General features: G+C 40.6%; 2 protein-coding genes across 5 annotated transcripts in view; one reads left to right on the plus strand and one right to left on the minus strand.

Moving 5' to 3' along the window:
- The first annotated feature begins 2,922 nt into the window (after positions 1–2,922).
- On the plus strand, positions 2,923–7,843 carry LOC134802710 (U-scoloptoxin(01)-Cw1a-like). Its single transcript, XM_063775354.1, has 4 exons — positions 2,923–3,064; positions 3,912–4,081; positions 5,540–5,620; positions 7,755–7,843. Exons 1-4 carry the CDS (start codon positions 3,031–3,033, stop codon positions 7,806–7,808), a joined length of 339 nt encoding a protein of 112 aa, XP_063631424.1. The 5' UTR covers positions 2,923–3,030; the 3' UTR covers positions 7,809–7,843.
- A 945-nt stretch (positions 7,844–8,788) lies between these two features.
- The window catches only part of LOC134802742 (probable chitinase 2), a 317,146-nt gene continuing 304,316 nt past the window's right edge, over positions 8,789–21,618 (minus strand). For all 4 annotated transcript variants that reach the window (XM_063775419.1, XM_063775420.1, XM_063775418.1 and 1 more), the window contains 8 exons: positions 19,410–19,605; positions 18,141–18,237; positions 17,405–17,508; positions 12,009–12,117; positions 11,111–11,305; positions 10,589–10,722; positions 9,995–10,176; positions 8,789–9,177 (listed from right to left, as the gene is read on the minus strand). In XM_063775419.1, the coding sequence (XP_063631489.1) occupies positions 8,900–9,177; positions 9,995–10,176; positions 10,589–10,722; positions 11,111–11,305; positions 12,009–12,117; positions 17,405–17,508; positions 18,141–18,237; positions 19,410–19,605 (1,295 nt within the window). In that variant the 3' untranslated portion in view covers positions 8,789–8,899. The remainder of the gene's footprint in view (positions 9,178–9,994; positions 10,177–10,588; positions 10,723–11,110; positions 11,306–12,008; positions 12,118–17,404; positions 17,509–18,140; positions 18,238–19,409; positions 19,606–21,618) is intronic.

Consider the following 21,618-nt stretch of genomic DNA (forward strand, 5'->3'; position numbering starts at 1 on the left):
CAAATGCTTTTTAGTACATCCTTTTTATTACCTAAATACAAATGTCACTTCAAGAAACAATGGCGAATGAACTTATTTAATATTTTAGGCACCCACGACGCAAGTATGATAAAAAAGATCACTGGAATCGTTTACGGTGCAAAATAGCACTATAAACATGTTTCATTGGTTACCTTTATAATTCCAAATTGCGACATAAACGTTGCAGACAGCACTATTTTAGTACTAAAGAGCGTTTCTCTTTCACTTTTACATTTCAACCATAGAGCTGATTTATCACCGTGAGAGCCTTTATGTAATGTTTATAGAATAAATCAGTGATAAAACTAGGGCCTATCTGGGGTTTTGTAAACGTTTACAACACCATTATAGTGCTAATCATGAACACTAATTAGCACGCTCCAAAACGTTCTCAGGACTTTTATAGTACCAAATTTTGTTACTTGGGCTGCTACGCCAATAAAAAAAGCGGAAGCGGGGCAAGCATACAGGTGCGAGCGAGTGCGCGACGCGCAATGCCCGGCTGGCAATAGCTCTCCCGCGTTACCGCTTCATGTGCACCGCTTTTTATTTCGCATTAGCATTAATTTTGAGCAAATTAGTACTGGTGGGAAAAAATCCGAAAAACCGGTTTTTTCTTTTCAAAATCCGAATTTTAAAACGGATTTTCAAACGCTCCGAAATCCGGATTTTTGAACTTCGAATAATCCGGATTGCAATCACTACTCTCAAGGCCATGTGCACGGCAACCAATGCAACGCTTAGCGCCCAGAATTATTTATTAAAACTGATCGTACCGCAATGCCTTGTTCTTTTTGCCCTAACGTGATGCGTAGGTACCTACTAGATAACTTCAATCCAGCATAAGAGTCGCTCTTTGATTATGCATTATTGTGTATCTCAAAGTCACAGTTATGCTGGTTTACTCGAACGCTCGTCGTGCCGAAGCAAGGTAAGCGATAAGAACATGACCTGTGATTTGTAAGGAAAATTTGACCCCTTACTAAAGTACCCAATGAAACTTCTATTTACAATACAAAAAATGTAACCAAAAAAACAAAAATGTCAAATTGATTTCATAATCGTAAATTGACTTAAAGTATGTAAATAGATTTTAATTTTGTCGCCGATGTCTGAAACGCCATCTAGTAACAATGAACCTTAAAATGAATGTGATATGTAGGTTTAGTGCATGAAAGCTACAACAGATGTCGCAAGAGAGGTGTTTCGACGCTATTTCAACTCATGTTTGTTGTAAGAGTTTTGTTAGCTCCATGCGCCATCTAGTTTGTCACTGTGAACTAAAAAATTAGCTACAAGTATAAGATACTTAGGACGGTGCGCTTTTTTAGTATGGGATTGGGTATCTGTACTAGTATTATATGATCTGTGGCTAAAGTAACCCGACTTTACTGCATATTTTCTTACATACCTATTTGCTAGAAAGCGCGACCTTCTTAGTTGATGAAAATAATAAAAAAACGCATTACGAACATACCTACAGACAATTATTAATATTATTATGGTCAGTGCAACGATGGCATGCGCAAGGGCACCACGCGGCCTCGCGCCCGCGAAATCGATATGTAGCTTTGAGTGGACGGCGTTGTGCCATATGAAGCCAACATGAATATTTATAATTTTTGAAGTGAAAACTTCTTTAGCGGCGCTGTGCACTTTTTGTGATGGGGAAAAAATGTTAAACTCGCGACAGCGTAAGACGTAAGACGCTTCGTAAGACGGACACGTGACCTGATCGAAAAACTGTTACAATGTCATTGAGTTTTCACTTCTGCCGGCACTCCCGGAGTGCAACCCGTTTTTATTTAATAACATTTTCCATGGCATCATATCTTGCAAGATGTATAAATTTATACACTAATTTTGTATTTTTCTCAATGATAATTATTTTCCCTTAATAAAGCGTTTTTGTTAACGCGTCTACAACAATATTTATTGTCTTCAGTCGGTAATTCGCCCCACTACTGGGCTTAGGATTTAAATTACTCGTACATCACAGATTATAATGCGGGCTATACACACTCGTCGAGAAAAACCGAGACAGGCCGAGAACGAATGTGTACATGCTGCTCCCTTCTCGACTCGCTATTCCTTGTCTCGTCTCAATCATTCCTCTCTCGTACCAAGACTCTCGGCGAGAGGCTCTTGACGAGTGTGTACAGCCGACATAATAAATCGTGCAACAAGTGAAGAAACTCACCAGTGACCGACAGTTGAAAAAAAAGAGCAAAAATAGAGTTAGACCAAGAAAATTCTGCAACGATTTTGATAGCACACGCAGTGCAAGAGTTATTTTAGACGTCAAACTTCTATGAAAGTATAACGTATAAATAACACTCGCACTGCCTGTACTAACAAAATCGTTGCAGACTTTTCTTAGTCTAACTCTAGCGAAACGGAAGAAAATAAAAAGTCTTTCACTAGATCTGGGTTATCTACACAGTTCAAATTGCCGCTTTATGAAATCACCAGTGCCTCATCGTTTATTGTCATACTTTTTATGTAGGTTTTTGTTTAATATGACGTTCAGACGATGTTTATGTATGTACAGGCCAATGATGGTAGACGTACCTACACGGTGATTATGATTAGTAAAATCATTTACATTGTTAAGCTTATAAATTCCGAAATAAAGCGAATAACTATATTTTATTACACTTAACTATGTAGTAAATATTATTTATTTAAATTTTATTGCACAAAATACAAATTAAATGTACAAATGGAGGACTTAATGGCTAAAAGCATTTTCTACCAGTCAACCATAGGGCAAGACAGAGATGTAATATTACATCTTACTCGAGATGGAACGTTGTTCAAACATAACTTGATACTGATTGGTTAAATCTATTTGTATGGCATGACACCGTCCTCGGATCTATATCAATGATCTATGGATCTATAACATTCTAATGCGGATAAGCTCTCACGCGCCGTTTAGTATCGTTAATCGCGCACTCCGCGGCACTCCTATTTATTATTATTTAATTTATTTATTAATAATTTAAGATGTTGAAAATCGTTGCCGTTGTTTTTTGTTTGGGTAAGAATTTTGTTATTAAATTGAAGCTTGGTCCCAGTAAATAATAGCAATTTAAATAACAAAACTTCCGTGAGACAGACATTTATCGCGATTATTTTTTTGTGTCGAAACGTCGGTAAATAAAGGTACTTAATAAAATAAATTCGCGATAGACCCGTCTATAAATGTGAGTTAATATGTGTTCAAAATGCAAAAGTTTTAAATATTATATTGGCTCTGTGAACTGTAATTTAGATCTCACGAGGATAGCTTTGAACAGAATAAATGTGTGGCTCTGTTATTTGGAAAATTTTCCAAAAAATGTACAAAAAAATAATATCTAGGTACGAGTATTTCATTATTGTACCTGCTCACAAAATATCAGGAGAATCTGTTTCATGAAACACTCGGTTTCAAAATTTCATGATCATTGCCGCCTGTAGATTAGAACTTAGAACATTCGGACATATGAAAGCATTTTTGCCCAAGTAACATAGACCTTCGCTAACGCTGGGTCAATAATTGAGCAATTCTCAAAAAGTTTGTACATTTCGATCACATCTTAGATTTCTATAAAATCTGACAATTGCTCAATTCAATTTTATATAAATAATGATGTTTTTATTTTAAGCGTATAATTTTTTTTGTAAGTTATACATGAAAGACTTTAATTTCGACCCTCCTAGTCTGCATAATGTTTATTCCCATTTCAAAATATTTCATTAAATCTCAACTGCAATTTTTAAGTCCGTTTAAACAAAGTAATTAATATTTTTTCTCGGCGCCTAAAGTTAAGGCTATACGTTCGTTCGTAATAAACTATTTAATAAGATATATAGCTATTTTAACCATTTTGCTGACATTCCAGCGGCCCTCTCCACCTGCCAGGTGCCGATCGACTTTGCCTACTACCACGATCTCCACTTGCCCCACTCTCCCCCGCTGTACCCCACGCTGGCTCGCGACACCATTCATACGGTCTTCAGCTGTCAGGGCCGACCACGGGGGTATTACGCGGACTTGGACACTGGATGTCAGGTACAGCTACTACCATGACCTCCACTTGCCCCACTCTCCCCCGCTCCATCCCACGCTGGCTCGCGACACCATTCATACGGTCTTCAGCTGTCAGGGCCGACCACGGGGGTATTACGCGGACTTGGACACTGGATGTCAGGTACAGCTACTACCATGACCTCCACTTGCCCCACTCTCCCCCGCTCCATCCCACGCTGGCTCGCGACACCATTCATACGGTCTTCAGCTGTCAGGGCCGAGCACGGGGGTATTATGCGGATTTGGACACTGGATGTCAGGTACACCTACTATCATGATCTCCATTCTCCCCCGCTGCACCCCACGCTGGCTCGCGACACCATTCATACAGTCTTCAGCTGTCAGGGCCGAGCACGGGGGTATTACGCGGACTTGGACACTGGATGTCAGGTAAAACTACCATGATCTCCACTTGCCTACTCTCCCCCGGTGCACCCCACGCTGGCTCGTGACACCATTTATACAATCTTCAGCTGTCAGGGCCGACCACGGGGGTATTATGCGGACTTAGACACTGGATGTCAGGTAAAACTACCATGATCTCCACTTGCCTACCTCTCCCCCGGTGCACCCCACGCTGGCTCGCGACACCATTCATACAGTCTTCAGCTGTCAGGGCCGAGCACGGGGGTATTACGCGGACTTGGACACTGGATGTCAGGTAAAACTACCATGATCTCCACTTGCCTACTCTCCCCCGGTGCACCCCACGCTGGCTCGTGACACCATTTATACAATCTTCAGCTGTCAGGGCCGACCACGGGGGTATTATGCGGACTTAGACACTGGATGTCAGGTAAAACTACCATGATCTCCACTTGCCTACCTCTCCCCCGGTGCACCCCACGCTGGCTCGTGACACCATTCATACAATCTTCAGCTGTCAGGGCCGACCACGGGGGTATTATGCGGACTTAGACACTGGATGTCAGGTAAAACTACCATGATCTCCACTTGCCTACCTCTCCCCCGGTGCACCCCACGCTGGCTCGTGACACCATTCATACAATCTTCAGCTGTCAGGGCCGACCACGGGGGTATTATGCGGACTTAGACACTGGATGTCAGGTAAAACTACCATGATCTCCACTTGCCTACCTCTCCCCCGCTGCACCCCACGCTGGCTCGCGACACCATTCATACGGTCTTTAGCTGTCAGGGCCGAGCACGGGGGTATTACGCGGATTTGGATAATGGAAGTCAAGCTAGTTTTATTTAACCGACAACTTGACTTCCCTTTGTATGTACGACCACAGATAAGATAATTAATTGAATTTTGACAACCCTAAATAGCCGAAAGGGATAGTACCATACATAAGAAAAGGATAACATGATTCGTCCTTGAATCGCTGTCAAACTTCGGTTTCGTAGGAAGTTTCCTTTCTGTACGGTAGTAACTACTATTACTTATTCTGTGCTGTATGTCTGTGTTGTTCCCAGGCATACCACTTCTGCTGGCACCAGCGTCTAGTGGCGACAGACCTTTGTGCCAATGGGACCCTTTTCAACGAACAGTTCCAGGTACAGTATGGGCTGATACAGACGGAGTGCAACCCGACTGCAATTTGTATGGGGACTGCACGCCAACTGCAGCGTCGGGGTACAGTTCCCATACAAGTTGCACTCGGATTGCAGTCCGTCTATATCGGCCTTAAATTGTTTTTCTTATATAATACGTGACACAAATGTTTTTATTTTCTTTTTTAGAAGGTCTCTTAGTTTATTTGTTAGCTTACCAGGTTAGGGCCACTTGCACCATTCCACTAACCCGGGTAAACCAATTAAACCTGGAGTGTCCAATGTTACCAGTACAATTTGACACTGGGTTAACGGTTTAACCGCTTAACCCCGGTTAGTGAGATGGTGCAAGTTAGTTAATAAAGCAGGCCAATTCAAGCTAACGTTTTGATGTCAAAACGTCAAAATGATGTCAACTTTGTTTAACTTGAGACAAAAGTTTGAATGACTTTTTATGCCTTTTTGGCGCCTTTTTACTGTACATAAAAAATACCTATCAGGTGGGGTAAATATAAGACACGGGTAAAAATAACGTAAACTTTTTTTTACCGCTCAAAAACTTATTCTATTTTATTCCTGTTCCATTTAAAAAGAAGCCATGTGTAGACATCTTTTTAAATGATAGGAATGAAATAGAACAAGTTTTTGAGTGTTATCATCGGCGAAACGAAAGCGCACAGACTTCGCTGGTTCGGTCACCTACTCAGAAGTCAGAATGGGAGAGGATCGGGCTGTCAAGAGGGCGTTCTTGGGACGACCGACTGGTGGCCGTCCGGTGGGGCGGCCCAGGTATCGCTGGGAAGATAGTGTGGCGGCGGATCTGCTTCAGCTTCGTCAGTAACTGGCAGGAAGTAGCGCAGGATCGGGACAGGTGGCACGCTCTCGTTTCGGAGGCCAAGATTCTCTTTGGATCGCTGAGCCAAAATAGTTTGTTAGTTTTGAGTGTTAAAAACATTGTGTTATTTTTACCCCTGTCTTATAATTACCCCGCCTAACCCTATGTAAAGCATAATTCATACTAAATATTGTCATAATTTCATTTAAGTAACTGTAAAGACTAGAGATAAGGTCAAAGTGGCTAATTCCGTCATAGGGACTATTCCGTCCACTAGCGTATATTTCTTTGATTTTCATCCTAAGAAAAAAATACCATTTGCTTTTGATTGCTAAAACTATCAAATTATCAATTTTGTTCGTTGTTCGAGAAAAACGGACGGAATAGCCCCTATGACGGAATCAGCCACCTTACCTATAATATATAGGTATGGTTCGGAAATGTGGCAATAGATGGTCTAAAACCAAGCTGGAAAGTAGGCAATAGCTGTAGCACCTGAACCACCACTACTACAATGTTTCATTATTATCATCATGTTATCATCATCTGTCATTGGTGACGGTTCGCTACAGCAATGAGTATCATTTAAAACATAAAAATCAATAAAAGGTCTTTTTTGGCGCAACTTTTTCCTTCAAAAATAAAATTAGGTTATTTATAGGTCCAATTTCTTGTTTATAAAAAATAGAAATTACAAAACCATTCAGTTAATTTTTTTTTAACAATTATCCATTCAGTTCACGCTTAAGGCGTTTTTTACTTTTGTAGCTGTTTGTGGTTTTTTTTAGCAAAAACGCTTCTAAGTTTAGAGTCGGTTTTAAGCAAATAACAGAAAAACGCCTCTTAAAAGTGATACAAAAAGTAAAAAAGGCGGGATCTGAAAATACTTACTGAATTTGGATAGTGTAAATTATGTTTGAATAAAAAATACAAGAAACACGTATCTACGCTCGCTTTAAAAATGAGTTCTGCTAGTGAAGAAAATGATATTCTTACGCTGACGCCTACCGAAATTCAAGAGACAGCACAGGCCGTGGCTAGTACTTTGCTACCAGAGAAATCCCGGGCTAGTACTTATAGTTATGCAAATGTTTTCTGATTTCCTCGCAGTAGTCGTGAAAAGCACTATGTAATGCCTCGGCTGGAAACGCTAAAGATGGACTCGTATTATTTGAGGGCCTCCACTAACGTGTCGGCCCTCAAACGCACTCGTCCATCTTTTAGCGGTTTTCCGTCCTCTCCTACAATGTACTAATGTATTTATTATATATTTTAGACTATAAAGTTTTTTTTTCTTTACAGGTCTGCGATCATTTCTACAACGTGAGATGCGGGTCGCCTTATGAAGATTTATAAAAAAACAGGCTGTCAATAAAACGATTTAAATAAAATACTTCTGTTTTATTAAAAAATGAGTATTCCTTAAAATAAAAATGCATAGAAATGCTACAGATCTGTTAATAACAGATTACTATACATCAATATCTTAACAGTGTCATAAGTACTAACTCTTTTGGAAAATATCATTAATATTATGTATAAAAAATTAAAACTATAAATACCGTAAAATGGGGTGAGTAGGGACAAAACTGACATTCAAACTTCTATAACATTTTATTTTTACATTTTATGCAAACTTAATTTTATTAATAAATGTTCCGGCCGTTTGTATTTTAGTTTTTAGGGTTCCGTACCCAAAGGGTAAAACGGGACGCTATTACTAAGACTCCGCTGTCCGTCCGTCCGTCCGTCTGTCTGTCACCAGGCTGTATCTCACGAACCGTGATAGCTAGTTGAATTTTTTCACAGATGATGTATTTCTGTTGCCGCTATATAACAACAAATACTAAAAACAGAATAAAATAAAGATTTAAGTGGGGCTCCCATACAACAAACGTGATTTTTGACCGAAGTTAAGCAACGTCGGGCGGGGTCAGTACTTGGATGGGTGACCGTTTTTATAGATAATGGTACGGAACCATTCGTTTGCGAGTCCGACTCGCACTTGGCCGGTTTTTTTTATGATTTTAGGTAGTTCCATTCATAACTTTAACGATAAACACAAAATCCCTCCTCACCCCATAGTCCCTCGTAGTTGGGGTGAGATGGGATTTCATACAAAAGTTTTTTTTTATTATGAATATTACTATAGCTCCATTTGTAATAATAGGAATACATTATTTAGGTAGCAGCAGCCTTTAAAAACCATCTCACCCCCTGTCATTCCTTCTCTCCCCATTCATAACCCGACTCTCCTCGCAATCCCTACTCACCTCATTTTACGGTATGTTTCAAAACTAATTTCATTGGAGACTGGCTTAGAATAAAACACAATATATCAAAAGAGAGTTTTAAAACTAAATGACTAAAAACAATCGAAAAATCATACTGGTCTTAACCTTCTGTAGGAACAATATTAAGTTACAGCCGTAAAAAAAGTCTTTCACTTATAACTTAAACAATAATAACACACAAGACAAAAAACCTAAACTGCTGACAGCCCTATGACTGGATTTGGGCGCGGGCTTGTCTTCTATCTCGTTCTCTCTCATGATCCTGTCCATCTCGTCCAATATGCGCTTCTCTTCTAACGCTAGGGTTGTCGCCGCGTTGATGGTGCGCATGAGGGGGTAGTTGGAATATTCGGGTTCGGGGAGACGGAGGAATAGTTCGCCGTTTGAGGCCACGTAGGCTGTGCGTTTGCTGAGGTTCTCCAAGCGGTTCGCTGTAAATAATAACAAAAGTTGTGTTTATCGTCATCTCTGAGGATCTACCGCGAACTACGTTCGACGTGTTGCCTCTCTGTCGCACTTTTAAATTCGTACGTAAGTGTGACAGGGAGGCAACACGTCGAACGTGGTAGGCCCTCTGTACCTATGGCGGTGCGTGTTGTGACTCGTCCGTAAACAAAAAGAGATCGAGGTGTGGAAGATTTGTCTTTGAATTGTGTCATTTTATATGTATAGTGTCGTCATTACTGGATTGGACATTTGTATACGTAGTGAGTGAAAAGTGGGACTGTATGCAGGGCCGTCTTAAACTATGCTAGGGCCTTTGGGCACATAAGAATTTGGGGCCCTTTTGGAAAGTAAAGAAAGCGAATTAATCTAACATTTTACTACTATGATCTTCTAATTATTATGGGTAATCAAATATACTGTTACTGTCTGTCCTTCGGGGCCCCCCGAGGATGGGGGCCCTGGGCACGGGCCCCGTGTGCTCTTATGGTACTGACTGTGTGCACGTTTCCCCCCGCAAAAAATGGCAGAACGATTTGTACGGTAAGATATCGCTTGGGCTCCTCCCTTCCGACATGTCGGAAGCCGGTGTTGCTCGAAGGTGTAAGATGTCCCCTAATATTTATTTATTAATTTTATTTATTGAATAGACTAGGAATTATGAAGAATACCCACCATCCGGTAATTTCAAGGCCTACAGCGCTTTCAACACCGGACTGCCTCTGATCTCCGCATACGTTATCGTGAAGACTTCGTACATAGTATAACACTTCCACATTCATAATATTAACGAAGAATACTCACCATCAGGCAACTTCAAAGTCTTCAGCGCCTCCTTCAACACTGGGCTATCTCTGATCTCCGCATACGTCTTCGTGAAGACTTCGTACGCGTTCTTCGTGTTGTCCACTTCGCAGGACCCTTTGAAGTCGTCCGTGTCGATACTCCACACCATGAGGCCGCCGAGGCCGTAGGACATTGCTAACCTGAGGACAGAAAATATGTTGATTCAAAGACTATGTTTTATCTTTTAGCTTGGGGAAGGCAAGTGGAAACAGAGCCTCTTTTGAGAGTTCATAACTAATTAAAACTATTTGCGCTTGCGAGCCAAAACCACCACCAGTCCACACAGAACGAACAGCGCACAACGAGGCACCTTTGAGCATGTCGCATTCACCGACAGCCGACAGCGGACGGCTCGACCCCGAGGCACGCTCGGCCGAGCCAACGTGCGCCCGAACGGCCCCGAGGCACGTCCACACAGACCGAGCATTTGGCTCGCAAAGCTGCCTCACAGTTTTTTGGCGGTATGCCCTCTCAGGTCTAAACTTCGAACATGATTGATGGGATTGAGACCTGCTTTTATCTTCATTTTTTGAAAGAAGGACTGGAACTTACTTGACTTTGACAGCGATGGATTGTGGGTCGTCATAAGAAATCACGCGAGCACCGTCACGTAGGAAAGGTGTGTTGCTGGCTTCATCCCACTCACGACGCCAGGAGTTGGACTGGTTTGAGAGCTCCATACAAATCTGTAAACGAGACATTTATTTAGTTCAACAAAGATTTCCTACAACCAGCATTTTTAAGTTTTCTTTTAAAGTGTCTACAGACGGGCGAGTTTATACAATTTGGGCCTTATTTCCTGAATAGGGTATTTGACTGTATTTAAAATAAATTATTTTACACCACGCATGAAATAAAGCACCAGAAGAATAATAGAGAAACGTAGACAGCAGTTATTTTTAGACACAATTTCTATTTTAAAACCCGTATAAAACTATAAAGAGTGGATAATTTGATTGTGACGTCACATGCTAGTGTTTCATATAAATTCCATAGTAGAAAAATCATTTTGACAGTTCGAAAAAAGATATTGATTGGACTAGTAGTCAAATACCCTATTAAATGTCTGTTTACCTCATTGTACCCCATGAAGCCTGCCTCTCTAGTATACGGCCCCTTAAAGCCCTGGCTCTTGACTGGCGTTCTACCATACTCCACTCTCCCCACGCTGGCGTCCATGAGGTAGAATGTCCGTCCATACATAGGGAGACCAAGCACCATCTTGTATGGGCTTACTCCGTGCTCCAGCATGTATTTGATGGTGTATTCCTGAAAAGAAAGGATGGATTTAAGTATAAAACTCTTAAGGGGCCCACAGGGGACGATATCGGCCTGTCCATCACCAGCTCCGAATAACTGACAGGTCGATATCGTCCGGCGAACTGGTAATCTGTGGGCCCCTTTAAGACTTCAATATCTCGAAAATAAATCTATTGTCAATATCAAAATACAGTGAGTATATCCAATACGTAGAATTTAATTTACATTTCGATTTTTCAGCAACAAACATGTAGGTACATACTACTACATACCATATTTGGACTCAGGTATGTCCTTAAACTACGTCCAAAAGAGAGTATGGGCCCTGTGAAAGTCATCTCGCTTTGTGTGACAGGGCACAGCACAGCGGATGTCATTCCAGATCTAGAGCAGAGCCCAACCATACAGAAAACCGTTGTGTTCCTGCCGGTGAGTAAGGTTGCCAGAGCTCAACGAGGGTGCGGAGTGTTAGGTTTGGCAACATGTAACATCTCTAGAGTTGCAGGCGTACATAGGCCACGGAGACTGCATACCATGAGCCGTATGCATGTTTGCCACCGACGTAGTATAAAAAGAAATCCACCAATGACCACGATCGTCAGTCATGAGGAAGAGACCACAAATAAAGAAAGAAAGAAAGAGAAAGAAAGAAAGGAAGAAAGAGAAAGAAAGAGAAGGAAAGAAAGAGAGTTGTTCAGCAACAGGTACATACCACGCTCAGCACGTCAGGTTCAGGAGCTGATACAGGCGCATTGGCTCCAACAAAGCCGTCCCAAGTGCCGTGATAGTCGTAACACATCATGTGGATGAAGTCCAGGTATCTGGAATTAGAATTGACTGTTTTAACCTCGTAAAGGGGCCCACTGATTAACAGTCCGCCGGACGGTATCGGCCTGTCAGTTGTTCGGAACTGTCAAAATTTTGTTTTAACTGACAGGCCGATATCGTCCGGCGGACTGTTAATCAGTGGGCCCCTTAGACCCACCATCCCACCATAGAAAGTTTTTCAACTTTTAATTTGAACCTTGTTCTATAAGTAAATTGGATCGAATTTCGTTTGTTTTAAAAAGCAATGAAACAAAAGAAATGCTACTTTATTTGGTTCATGAAAGGTTCAAATTAGATTGCACGAATATGTACATTGTAATGTACATTTAGTCTCAGGAGGATAAATATTTCTGTTTTAGCGCACTCTTTGCACGCCACGACTATCGTACGGTGCGTCATGGTAATAGTGGTAACAGACTATCGCACCGCACCAAGGTCATTGTGCGACGCACCCATAAGTAAGAGCGAGAATGCGATATCTCTTTCTCGCTCTTACTTATGGGTGCGTCGCACAATGACCTTGGTGCGGTGCGATAGTGTGTTACGGCCTTAAACGACGTTCGCCATGACGGATTGCACGAAAACACAGAATAAATGGGGCATTATCTATGAAAAGGGACCTTATTGTCGATGGCGCTTACGCCGCACAGCGTCGCGCAACACTTTATTTATATCTGAGCATCGTTAATAATGGAGTAAGCGCCATCGACAATAAGGTTCCTTTTCATTGATAACGCCACAAATAATAGTACTAGATACAGAAGGTTCACTCTCTAACAAAACGCGTCTATTACGACGGATATGACCGCTAGGTGGCGCAAGCGCGAGCAGGCGTCCGTTCCGTAGCGGAGCGCGGCAACTACTACTGCTAGACACCAAAACTGGTGTGGGCCGCATGTACTTGTTAAGCCCCCTCCAGACTATGCGCGTGAATTGCGGGCGAAGCGGCGAACGAGAATGTGGAGTCGATTTCGCTGTCTGCGAAAATCGACGCCACACTCGCGTTCGCGGCTTCGCGCCGCGATTCACGCACGAGTGTGGAGGGGGCTTTACATTCATGAGTGCATTCCGCTCGGACTTGTTCACAGGGCCATACATGTATTGACACAAGCGAGACTCATGGCCGAACGATAACAAAATGATATCTTTTGGAGTCAAAATGTACGTTCTAATGGCGTTGGCCTGTCAAAGTATTTAGCAGATGGCGCCAGCATAGCTTGCCCTGTCAATCCCTAGAATTGTGTCAATTTTTAGGGTTCCGTACCCAAAGGGTAAAACGGGACCCTATTACTAAGACTTCGCTGTCCGTCCGTCCGTCCGTCCGTCCGTCCGTCCGTCCGTCTGTCACCAGGCTGTATCTCACGAACCGTGATAGCTAGACAGTTGAAATTTTCACAGATGATGTATTTCTGTTGCCGCTATAACAACAAATACTAAAAACAGAATAAAATAAAGATTTAAATGGGGCTCCCATACAACGAACGTGATTTTTGACCAAAGTTAAGCAACGTCGGGAGTGGTCAGTACTTGGATGGGTGACCGTTTTTTTTTTTTTGCATTATGGTACGGAACCCTTCGTGCGCGAGTCCGACTCGCACTTGCCCGGTTTTTAGTTTTTTTAATGGAATTTTATGCCCTGGATGCCAACTCTTTAAGCCAAATCTCATAGAAAAACCGGCCAAGTGCGAGTCGGACTCGCAAACGAAGGGTTCCGTACCATTATCTATAAAAACGGTCACCCACATCCAAGTACTGACCCCGCCCGACGTTGCTTAAGGCGACGGTAGCGGTGGGTAAAATTTCAGATTCTGTCAATTTACCCCATTTCACACACAAGCGCACTTCACGCACACTACCTCACTTTACTGGGACAGGTCAGTGACACATCACGTTTTTTTAAGATTGGACTTTTAGTTTAGTATTGACCACTAGCCTCCTTTGAGGGTAAAAGCGTTCCATTGAAAGATGAAAGAGAAACAATGCATTTAATCTTGCTTTCCTTGTCTGTTCATGTCACACGTGACGTACCTATTTAATTCATTTGATTGTTGACTGTTTTATTACCTAATATTGCTTTGTCGAGATACGCGTTTTGTACAATTAAAGCGAATAAAACAAGATGTCATTAAGTCAGATATAAAATGTTATTTACTACTCTATACGGTTTTTCATAAGGTGCAAAATCCATTCAATAGGAATTTAAATAAATAAAGTTTCAGCAGGGTGGCAATTTCATTTTGGCGGATAAAGCGAAACAGAATAGTTCTATCGAACCTGCTTACAAATTTTCACGAGAATCAGTTGAGAAATGTGATCTGCAAAGGAGAACATACAAAAGCATTTTTGCCCAAGCTGAAACGGAGACCTTTGCTAACGCTCGGCCAATGATGGTTTAGGTACACCTATAAAAAATGGTTGTCCCTGCTGTAATTTTAATATCTTTATATTTCAACCGGTACAGTTTTACCTTCAAAAATAATCGGTATCGCTAAACAATTAGCGGTACTAAACTACTTATACGTTCACGAAATCGGTATCTGCATAACTTGATTGTTAGTAAACTAACCTGGAAAATAATCTCAAAATCACCGAAACATTTATGTACAGTCACCTGCAATAATATGTTACGTCATTAGCGCCGACTTTGCCTCCAGGGAAACTTTGCCCAAAACGACAATTTTAAACAAATTCGTTAATGTAGAAAAAATTATAATAGTTATGGCCACCCTGCTATTTTTAGTAGAAAATAGGTTATATTTCTGACAAAACTATATACCAAACTTGTGCATAACTTGACTTGGGAATTTTGAGTTTAAGCGAGTTGCCTAATATAGGGTATATTTCGGCGGGCAAAAAATTTATAAATAATGAATGCAAGTAGAAAAAATTGAGAACCCTTTGACAAATATTTCCGGGTTTGAGTTATAACACATGAAGCATAGATTATGTCTATTGAGATTTAAACTAAAAAGGCCTAAATACACAAAAGTTTTAGCGGTGGGCAAAGTAATCCGGTAATTTGGCATCCATACCAACATTGCCCACCACCAAAAACGGATTAGGGTTGTCACTTTCATCTAGTTTACCCAACTTCGCAAGTAAAAGAAGGTTATGTTTGTACACTAAAATAAGTTTATAAATATATACTGTATTTATTTGTCTTATTATCCTTTATTTAGATGTTTTATCCCGTTAACGAATGAAAAACACAACAAAAATCATATTATTAAACTATTGTAACAGATTTTCTCAAAAGTGACAACCCTAGCCTTTGTAAAATGCTTAGGCGAGCCTTATTTGGAAATGGGCAAAAACGGGTAGGCAACATTGCCCAGCAAATTTATTTAAAAGTTTTTTATACTTATGTGCTAAGTTATTAACAGGGAATGGTAGGATTGCCCAAAACCTTTAAGCGATCCTTAGACATCATCATCATACGAGCTGTATTTGAATACCAAATTGACGTGGGCAATGTTGGCAAAAACCCCGAATATCTTTGCCCGCCCTCTAAAACGCAAAAAAATGGGTAAAAACACGATAAAATATATTTTTATTTCAAATAAACTGATGCGTTTGATCACAATGGACGTGCTGATAAAAAAAAGTCATTAGATGTGAAGTTTTTTGAGAAATTCGTTTTAAAAAAAAAAGCGGGCAAAGTTGGTGATAATGACGGTACCTACTCTTCGAAGGCCGCAAAAATATGTGACATGGTCTTATGGTTCTACAAATAAGATCGTGTCAGATATTTTTGCGGCCTTCGTTGTGTAACATAAATTGCAGGCGACTGTACATTTGGAATAATTATTTTATTTAGTTTCAACGAAAGTTTCAAGTTTAGTACGAAAATACTTCAGATATGCAATATGCACAAAATGTAGACCTAATCGAAATAAAACATTGCTTTTTATAGGTAATTTATAAAACATTTGATACATAGGTATACATAACTAAAGATGAGTCTTTAAACTTTTTTCATTTTAAGCGAGTTTGAAGGAACATAATACTTAAATTCGACTGTAATTGTAGAGAATAACAGCAAATTAAAAATATAATGGCATGAAGAGTCGGTACTCGGTTTCTTCGTGAACAAATTTACGTGTAATTTAATGCAATTATTCAACATTTATTGAACGAATTATGGTTACAAAGTGAGATCTAAATCGAAAACCTCATATACCGGCCCCTTGTTTGGGAGCCCCACTTAAATCTTTATTTTATTCTGTTTTTAGTATTTGTTGTTATAGCGGCAACAGAAATACATCATCTGTGAAAATTTCAACTGTCTAGCTATCACGGTTCGTGAGATACAGCCTGGTGACAGACAGACGGACGGACGGACGGACGGACGGACGGACGGACGGACGGACAGCGAAGTCTTAGTAATAGGGTCCCGTTTTACCCTTTGGGTACGGAACCCTAAAAAACGGTCGTTTATTCGGAACGTTTCCTTTCTAATCCAAAAGGCCAATAGTTGCTGAATCGACTACTTTCCTACTGATGTCGCTTACGAACGTTATTCTTTATTCAAGCTGTATCGATGTAAATAAATCAAAATAAATAATAAAAAATAACGAAAAAAAAAAGCAAAAAAAAAACGGTCACCCATCCAAGTACTGACCACTCCCGACGTTGCTTAACTTTGGTCAAAAATCACGTTTGTTGTATGGGAGCCCCATTTAAATCTTTATTTTATTCTGTTTTTAGTATTTGTTGTTATAGCGGCAACAGAAATACATCATCTGTGAAAATTTCAACTGTCTAGCTATCACGGTTCGTGAGATACAGCCTGGTGACAGACGGACGGACGGACGGACGGACGGACGGAAGGACGGACGGACGGACGGACGGACAGCGAAGTCTTAGTAATAGGGTCCCGTTTTACCCTTTGGGTACGGAATCATAACAAGCTATAATGGCGCTATCTATGCAAACCTTTGACAGTTGTCAATCCCATGGGCCTCATTGGCAAGTGACTGATGATGATTAGTTTGTACCTGCCATAGAAGGTAGGATCGTATAGAAGTGGTATACGCGTGCCTCCGTGAGGGACAAAACATACGCAAATGCGACACTGTGATTGGTCGAATTTATTTGTTGCCCACCATTATCCATACTACAAAAATGGTGGGGAGCAATAAATATGTGAGACTGTGATAAGGACAAACAATAATAGCGCTTTCTCTGTTACTCCTACTGAAAGATACGTAAGACTATCCCGTTCTGTCAGTTATCCCCACCACTCATGCCCAATCCAGTTTAATACTAGATTCATGGTACCTGCTAAGTTTGGAGAGGTCGTAGGCGGCGTCCATCGTTTCTTTACCAGCGCCGATAGCTGCGGTCAAAAGGTATTTCTTGGGCTCAAAGGCTTCTGACAGTTCCTGAAAATATATTAAGAACGTTCAAGAGCGCTAGTAGCCTAGCAGTAAGGGCGTGCGTCTTTCAATGCGGAAGTTACAGGTTCAAACCTCGAACCGAAGGGACCCAGAGAGGGTCTTGGCCTCCGAAAAGTCACCTGCCAATTATCAGCTTGAAGCTGACGCAGATCCGCTTCCACACTGTCTCCCCAGTATGTATGATCATGTATGATATATCATTTGATATTTTACCAGTCGCTTTTCGGCGAAGGAAACCATCGTAATAACTAATCCCAATACGGCCTAGTTTCTCCTCTGGGTTGGAAGGTCAGAATGAGTGCCTACGTCAATTCTTGGGAAGTTGCTAAGCTGATTCCAGGCTCCCATGAGCCGTGGCAAAAAACCGGGACGACACGAGGAAGATGATGATTTGAGGATGACTCACATTAGACCGGGCCGTGTCCGGGCCGGAGCTTCCGGCGCATCGATTTCTATGAAAAGCATCACGTGATCGCCTGTCATGTCATAGAAAAGTAAGCGGCCCGGACACGGCCCGGTCTAACGCGAGTCATCCTTTAAGTTAATGTCGCAATAGTATAAATGCAGCTGCAGTTGACATCCGAATGTCACCTTTAACGTTGTATTAGAGAACTTACCTTAACCAAAGTCACGTAGTTGGCCTTATCCTCAGGTCTGCCATCTCTTCTCGCAGGGTACTCCCAATCCAAGTCCAGACCGTCAAACTTGTAGTTACTGAAAGAAAATAATGTTGTTAAAAGTTAAGTACCATAAATGGGGTGAGTAGGGATGACAGAGGGGTGAGTTGGTTTTTGCAGGTTACTGCTACGTAAATTATATATGTATTCTAATAACAAATCAAGCTATTATAATGTTCATAATCCCAAAGTGTCGATCCAACAATTTTCAAAACTCACCTTAGTAGGAAATCCCTCCTCAACCCTACTACAGGGTGAGCTGGGATTTCCTACTATTTCGTATTTATCTTTAAACAAAAATAAAGTTTTATCGAGGTTTGAATGTCAGTTTTGTCCCTACTGTCCCTACTCATCCCATTTTACAGTAAGTAACATGTACATATGGGGTAATGTTACAATAAGTTTTTGGCAAAAATTTCATTTTTGGTACAAGCTTTTGTCGCTGACTGTACTTTTCTTACGACAGACAAATAATACTCATCGAGACAATTCAAAAAACCCCTAACACATTTAGGTTGCGTTGTTTCATCACAGAGTTCCTATGGCCACCTCCTGTCTCCATCATCAGATCAGTTCGACAGTACCATATTATTGTATTGTCATCAGAACTACATACAGCTGCCAATTTTCATGACGCTACGATCCTTGGAAGATGGTTAAATTAGTTACCTTAGATTCCATTACAGTTAGTTATATACAGGTCGAAACTTCCTAAGGCCACCTCCTGTCTCCATCATCAGATCAGTTCGACAGTACCATATTATTGTATTGTCATCAGGTTACATACAGGTCGACCTAATAAAAGCTTGTTAAAAATAAGTATTGTTACATAATGTAATGGAATTCTGCTCAAGTCATGCCGACAATACAATTTATAATTTACGGACATAATTTACAATTATGTTGGAAGGGTGGTGAGTTGCTGACTTGCAGCGAGTATGGTTGCACATTTGCACGAATGAATTTCTTTAATGAATAAATGAACACAAGAAAGACTAACTTTATGAATAAATCAAGGACATTAAAATAAAAAATATTTGAAGATAATCTTACACAGATCGACCTAGCTAGCCCCAAAACTAAGCAAAGCCAAAATAACACGCATAATTTGGGAACAAATGATTGCCTGAATGATGAACAATGAAATGAATGAATGAATAAATGAAATCGTTTAATCATCAGATATCTATATCTATAGAGACTACTTACTCCAGAAAAGCCATAACGCTAGCAATAAACGTCTTCCTATTCTCTTCGCTGGCAGCCATCTTGGAATACTTGAGCGAGCCCTCGTTCCACCCCCCGATGGCGATGGTCACCTTCAGGTGGGGGTAGCGCTGTTTCAGACCCACGAAACCCTTGTAGCCCACTTGACCGTTGTTCTTTTCGACGTCTTGCCAGGGGTCTGCAAAAAAGAAATTAATTTTAGGCCCATTTACATTATAAATACCATAAAATAGTTATTTACGATACAAGTGCGGAAAAGAGGAAATTCGAAACGAGTGGCGATAAATTAAAATACGACCGAAGGGAGTGTTTTAAATCGACACGAGTTGCGAATTACCTATTCGCACGTGTATCGTACAACGTTTTACAGTACATATAGCCCTTTAAACTTTTGACATACGCACGAAAAGTGCTATTTTACGCACTAGTGCGGGAAAATAGGACCATATGTAATACTGTAAAATGTATTCTTTTTTAGAGCTCCCATATTTCCTCACCGTTGCACATACATGCACATGCCATCACACATACTCGTATGTCAAACTACATACATACATCGAGAACTCTCAAAAATAAATATATACGGTTGGTTAAAAAATAACTGCATTCCCGTTGCCAGGGAGGTTTTGGGATTATACCGAGCAACTTTTACTATGGGACCAACCCCGAAATCGCAAAACAAAAATTACTCTCCCATAGAAAATGGACCAGCCAAAATGTATGAAACAGCCAATATTTATTTTGCGATTTCGGGGTTGGTCCCATAGTAAAACTTGCTCAGTATAATCCCAAAACCTCCCTGGCAAAGGGAATGCAATTAGTTTTTTAGCTACCCTGTATTTATTATATATTTATTTATTTAAATTTTATTGGACCTGCCCGAAATTGTTAAGCATTCTACCGTACTGATGTTTGCGGATGATGTCAAACTGGCAAAATCAATCCAGGATACGACCGATGCTAGTAAACTCCAGTCGGACATAGATGCCGTTCATCGGTGGGGTTTAAATAATAGTCTACACCTAAATACCGCTAAATGTGCAAGCATGTCATATTCGAAGACAACCATACCGGCCTCACGGTTATACACGCTGAATGGCGAGGTCCTCCAAAATGTACAAACTATGCGAGACCTCGGCACGTGCTTCGATACCCAACTAAAATTCGATCAAAACATAGTGCAAATCTGTAACAAAGCGCGTAAGTCTCTTGGGTTCGTCTTAAGGCAGTCCAAACTTTTTAATAGGCACCATGTCATTTCATTACTTTATAACGCCTATGTCCGTAGTGTGCTTGAGAGTAACTGCATCATATGGAATCCACATTATCAAAAACATGTTACCTTAATTGAAAGAGTTCAAAAATCATTTGTCCGTTACCTCTATTATAAAATTCATGGCTTCTACCCTTACATGTACCCAACACTGTTTGTACTAGGAATGGTATCATACCAAAGCCTTGAAATGCGTAGACGACTTGCTATGGTAAAATATTTCTTTAAACTGATACGAGGCACATTGTCTAACCCTTCCTTATTACAATTTGTATCGTTTAAAGTACCACTACACATTAGAGGTTCCCTCCGTCCACGCCAACGGCCGCTATTCCTGGTCCCGCACGCCACGACAAATCTGAGCAACTCTCCTCTGTATGTGGCCTTGAACCACATCAACAATATTCTGCTCTTTGACCCAACACTGGACTTGTTCTCGCAGTCAGAGTCGAGATTTCTGGCCACAGCCGCTCGCTATTTGGAGTCAATTAACACTCCTACCACAATACAGTATTAGATTACTTTTTACCTGTGCATGTCATGTTAGGTGTAATATGTGCTCAATATGTGTATCAAAATTAATGTAAGTATATTAAAATTTAAATTGACCTACCTATAAACTGAAATGTATACGTGTTTATCTTATAATTTAACAAAATGCTATTTATGTAATTAATCATTTTATATTTTTGTACTGTGACCTATAACTTTCATGTTTGGCAATTTGCTGTAAATGTAAGTTGGTTAAATAAAGAAATAAAATTGTACAAAATATATACAACAATGTACAAATGGCGAACTTAATGCCCAATGGCATTCTCTACCAGTCAACTATAGCCATAACCATATGTATGTTAAGTACGTAGTTACCCAGTTTTTCTTAGTATGTAGTTATAAAAGTACGTTTTGTGTAAAACA

This window comes from Cydia splendana, chromosome 25 (genome assembly GCF_910591565.1).
Source record: "Cydia splendana chromosome 25, ilCydSple1.2, whole genome shotgun sequence".
Lineage (NCBI taxonomy): Eukaryota > Metazoa > Arthropoda > Insecta > Lepidoptera > Tortricidae > Cydia > Cydia splendana.

Coding starts and splice junctions, on each gene's coding strand:
- LOC134802710 (XM_063775354.1), top strand. CDS start 3,031: ATGTTGAAAATCGTTGCCGTTGTTTTTTGTTTGG. Junction 3,065..3,911: donor TGCCGTTGTTTTTTGTTTGG/GTAAGAATTTTG, acceptor CTGACATTCCAG/CGGCCCTCTCCACCTGCCAG. Junction 5,621..7,754: donor TTTTCAACGAACAGTTCCAG/GTACAGTATGGG, acceptor TTTTCTTTACAG/GTCTGCGATCATTTCTACAA.